Raw genomic sequence first — 4,798 nt, forward strand, 5'->3', positions numbered from 1 at the left:
TCACTTCAAAACCATTTTTGCATCCAAAAACGCTTAATTAACCAACATCGATTCCTGCAACTAATTACCACACACCCTGGTAAACTCTCTCTGCACAGTTATAAGCTTAGAAAGGAAGAAGGACGACACGACACGAGAGATCAGTCAGTTGAAGAGGTTCAGCAGCCCCGGCGCCCTGGCCTTCGCGTCGCCGCTGGCTTGATCCTCGCACGTCGTCGTGGCGGAGGACTCGTCCGACGCGCCGCAGCCCCGTCGCCCTCCTGCCAGCGGCGACGCCGGCGTCAGGCAGAGGTCCAGCTCGCACGACTGCAGCAGCCCCGCCGGCGGCTGGCAGCCTGGGGCAGCCCCGATGGCATTGAAGGCGTGGCCGTTCTTGCGCTTCTTGGATGGCGTGGAGGAGTGCTCGGGCGAGGAGGAGGAGGAAGCGGCGACGCCGACGCTGCCGTAGAGTCCGGCCATGTCGCGGTCCGTTAAGGCGGCGGGGATGGTGGAGAGCGCGCGGAGGGACTCGCCGCGGAGGACGGCGTCAGCGACGGCCTGGCAGAGGTCCCAGTTGCCCGTCCACATGAGGCCGATGGCGCCGCTCACCGGGTTGATGGTCCGCCCGCACGCCTCGTACAACAAAGAACGGAACAGCGCTGCATTTCATCGTGCATGATGGCACGTTAGAGAACCACCCCAAAATGCATGTTTTTTCGTGAAAACATATTGCTCACAATTAACATATATGATCCGATCGACTCACTCTAAATTACGGTGTCATATTTACCGGCGCCTTTGTAGAGAACAGCAAAGAGCAGACTGATTCAGTTTCGTTAGCAGTAGGAGTCACAATTCAAAGTCAAACCTAAAAGATATTAAGATCACCTAATGACTAAGATCGCAATAAAATACTAAACCAATGAATTAATTAGCATATCTGCCAGTGCATGCATGTTGGAGTCTGTTAGGTGAAGTACCATTTCCATTTGGGCATGGCCAAAAGATTCACCTGTTCTAGTGGGAAATTTTCATATAGAATTATTCATTTACGTTAAGGTTCATGATAAAGAATTTAATAAAAAAATCATTTAATATATAAGAAGAGTCGAGGAATATATAAACATCACGGATAGCTAAAAACGTGTGTGCATAAGTACCTACGCTTTTCATTTCCCGCCCTTGTCCCATGGGACATCGGAACTTCGGAAGGCCGCGTAACGTCATAAAGAATTATTAAAAAGATGTTACTGGTGGAGATACCTGGGGAGATGGGTCTGGTCATTGTCTTGAAGTTAACATGCATTGTTGGTTTAGATGACACCAAAGTACTGACCTTCAATCAGATGTTCTCTTCATTAAAATATAGTAGATGTATTTTTTACTCGTTAGATTTTAATTAAAGTCTTTTATAAAATATATTATTTATAGTTACAAAACTTATATAATATAAAATTATTTTAAATTATGAATCTAGTTGTATAATTTTTATATATTAAATATTTTTATAATTTAATTAAATATTAATTGAAGTACATAAAGCTTAATTTTTTTTAAAAAAAATATGTCTACTATTTACTTCAACAAAATTGAGCTTACTTTCTAGTATCTAGCTTCCATATCTTTGTACAGCCGGCCTTTATTTGCTTCCATCGACACCGAACCACAAATTAACAAAGCAGCGAAATTATATATATGTAACGACAGAGATATTAAGCATGATTTGGGTGTAATTGTTTTCCGAAAAAATTAATCTGGGTGTAACGATATATTAACTGAGACAGCAATTGACCGAGTAGCGGAGTCGGTGCTGCGTACGAACCTGGTCGGTGTTGCAGTGGGACGGCGGCGAGGGACGCAACGAGTCCTGCGCGGCCGAAGAACTTGGCGACGAAGACGGTGGCGTTGGCCTGCGGCTGGGCACCGTCGATCCACTCGATGCTGGGCCGGAGCACGCAGGCGTCGCTGCACCCCTTGCGCAGCACGCGGCAGCCGTTGCAGCTCATCTCGATCGATCGCTCTTCTTCACCGCCGGCGGGATCGCACACGCGCGCACGCAGCTCGATCGCCTGAGCGGTTCGCAGCGCGGAGCACTGGTTCCGCTCGTGCTGCTGCTTAGTGGGCAGCAATGGAGACAGCCTAGGGAGGAGCTAAGCTAGGGGGAGAGGAGCTGGAGGGTGCTTAAAATAGAGACAGCAGGAGCAGCTAGAGCTAGCGATCCTCCGGAGTGGCAGGGGGCAGGAGGAAATTAATATTCGGTTCTCCAATATGTTGGCGCCTCCTTGTTGCCGCAATACCACTGTCCGCATTCTTGTCACCTCCCCAGGAATATGATCCTCTACGCACGCACCCAACCTTCCTTCCTAACAACTCGTTGAATTGCACGCCCGTAAAGCTGCCGACCTCCCTCTAGGTAGAATCCGTATCGGCTGCCGGAATGTCTACCTAGACTTAACGTTACCCCCTACTCAAGGATGCATGAATATTGTTTCATTGTGCAGAGTATATGCTCTATGTAGCTTTGAGTTGTTTCTTTTTATATTCAGTATACTTTGAAATTATTGTCAATGTTATACGTGTGCCTTTATTAGATTTCGATGGCATCATAATAGTAGAAAACAAGGACATATACGTATCTACGGATCATATCAAAACTAGCTACTGAAACCCATGTTCATTTTTTGGGAGGAGTTTGTCAAAAAATCATCTGCAAATATCTTCTCGTCAGTCATCTAACATCAATAAATGCAAATTTATCTGACGGCATTTTGCTCCAACCCAAAGAGCCGAACAACAAGATATTTCAAAGGTGATTGGACGGTTAGATATTGTCATAAAGAAGTTCAGCCACCATGATGCAAAACGTTAGAAGTTGTCTAACCTGATTGCCAATGCAAAATATGGTGAAGTGAGCATAGCTTGGTTAAGTATATTGATGTCGTCTTATAGGTCACCTCATACATTGATATATAGTCTTGAGATGATTTAACAGATAATCTCTATAATACATTGTATATTCAACTGTCTCATAGTAATTCCATAATTTCTCAATTTGTACATAGAATAAATAAATAGTGTAAGTTATATGATAATAACAACTCGTACAATGATGTAGGATTAATCTCATTGTTCTAAATTTTAGCTTATAAAATGATTGCTTCGTGAAACAACAAACTTTTTCTCCCACCATATCTCTCTGACTCACATCACCTAAAATCTTATGTGATATTGCATGAAATGATATATGAGATAGTTGATGTGTACCAATATATATTGCCTTATGATTCTTTTATATGACCCGTCAATCTAAGTTCAAGTTCCAAACTCAATACATATGTTTATATTTATAAAATAACTATGCATATGTTCTGTTGATATATAAGTCGAAGTTGTACTTTCTTTATTAAAAATATGGCTGGAAGCCAATAGAGCGGAGATCGTCAGCCGTAGTCCACACGCATGTGCAAGAACCAGAACACGAAAACGCTACGGGCGCAGAGGATCCGAGCAGGGGTGGGGTCTAATGCGGATGTTTTGGTTAATCGACGCCGCGGAAGGGGGTTGTGGATAGGAACGAACGAGGCAAAGCGGGAAGAGGGTGCGACAGAGAAAGGTCGAAAGCGACGGGCCCCGCCCCGGTTGGATGGGCAGCGATGGCCCTGTCCTTTGGTGCCGCCAAGAGCTGAGGTCGCCGTGCCATCGCTGGCCCTCTCCCCGCGCCGCCCGGCAAGCAAATCAGCCCCGGTTCCTTCCCCCCCTGTCCTGCCCCTTCGCCCATAAATTCGCGTGTTCCTCAGTCGTTGGCGCGCCCGTCTCTCTCTCTCTCTCCCTCCATGCATCTGGCGCCGAGCATGCATGCATGGCTTTCGGCTGCATTCTCTAGTAGCACTGGCCTACTGCTACTGCAAGTGGGAGACTAATTAATCCATAATCTAGTAAGCTAGTTGTGCGCGGTTGTTATTGATTAGTAATTCGGAATGGCTTTTGTAAGAGTGCGTGTGTTCTGTGAGAGCGGCGTGGCTGCTAGCCTGACGTACGCCGCCGGGCAATGGGACGTGCCCAGCACATCGCGATCAAATATATCCGTCCTGTTTGTATTTGAGGCGATGTGCAATGGTGTATCGCCACTCGTAAGAAACGGACGCGGCAAACGGATGCGATTGCTCAGCTAGCAGCGACCGAAGTCTTTCCGTTTTTCTTCGGTTATTAGCCGGATTTCATATTATTGCTAGCGCGCCCGAAAAAAGCTTTCGGGTGACACACTTTGAGACTCGTGTATGGAAAGATTTGGACGGATGCGATTGCTCAGGTCGCGGGTCGCAAAAAGGGTGCACGGAAAGACTAGTTCAACAATTTTGGAAAAGAAAAAAGGGTCGCAAAAAGATCCTAATATTTTTCTATACTAGTTCAACAATTTTGAAAGAATAAGTTCAACATTTTATATGATTGAAAGACACGTACATGATGATTAATCACAAACTAGTACAACATTTTATGTGGAGAGATGTTGAATCAAGATTTTTAAAATGTTGAAAGACACAAAAATATAAGCGTACATGATGATTAATCACAAGCTAGCACAACATTTTATGTGGAAATGTTGAAATAGCATGTGAAAAATATTGAACACGGTTTAAAAAATATTAAATCAATTCTTTTAAAATTTTGAAAGGCACAAAATCATAAATCTAGTGCATGATGATTAATCACAAGGATTCGAAGAAGAAATTAAGAAAAAAAAAAGAAAAAAAAAGAGAAAATAAACCTAGCCTGACCTCTCCCGCTTTGTGGGCCGATTTGGGCTCGCAGGCTGGTGGGC

The 4,798-nt window shown here is 44.7% G+C and overlaps 1 protein-coding gene across 1 annotated transcript; it reads right to left on the minus strand.

Moving 5' to 3' along the window:
- On the minus strand, positions 1-2,224 carry LOC133912867 (LOB domain-containing protein 37-like). Its single transcript, XM_062355806.1, has 2 exons — positions 1,802-2,224; positions 1-638 (listed from the first exon to the last, which is right to left on the minus strand). The coding sequence occupies exons 1-2, from the start codon at positions 1,983-1,985 to the stop codon at positions 145-147; spliced, it is 678 nt and encodes a 225-aa protein (XP_062211790.1). The 5' UTR covers positions 1,986-2,224; the 3' UTR covers positions 1-144.
- Between the last annotated feature and the right edge of the window lie 2,574 nt (positions 2,225-4,798).

The sequence above is a fragment of the Phragmites australis genome, chromosome 3 (genome assembly GCF_958298935.1).
Source record: "Phragmites australis chromosome 3, lpPhrAust1.1, whole genome shotgun sequence".
In the NCBI taxonomy this organism is placed as follows: Eukaryota; Viridiplantae; Streptophyta; class Magnoliopsida; order Poales; family Poaceae; genus Phragmites; species Phragmites australis.

Coding starts and splice junctions, on each gene's coding strand:
- LOC133912867 (XM_062355806.1), bottom strand. CDS start 1,985: ATGAGCTGCAACGGCTGCCGCGTGCTGCGCAAGGGGTGCAGCGACGCC. Junction 639..1,801: donor CCCACTGCAACACCGACCAG/GTTCGTACGCAG, acceptor GATGAAATGCAG/CGCTGTTCCGTTCTTTGTTG.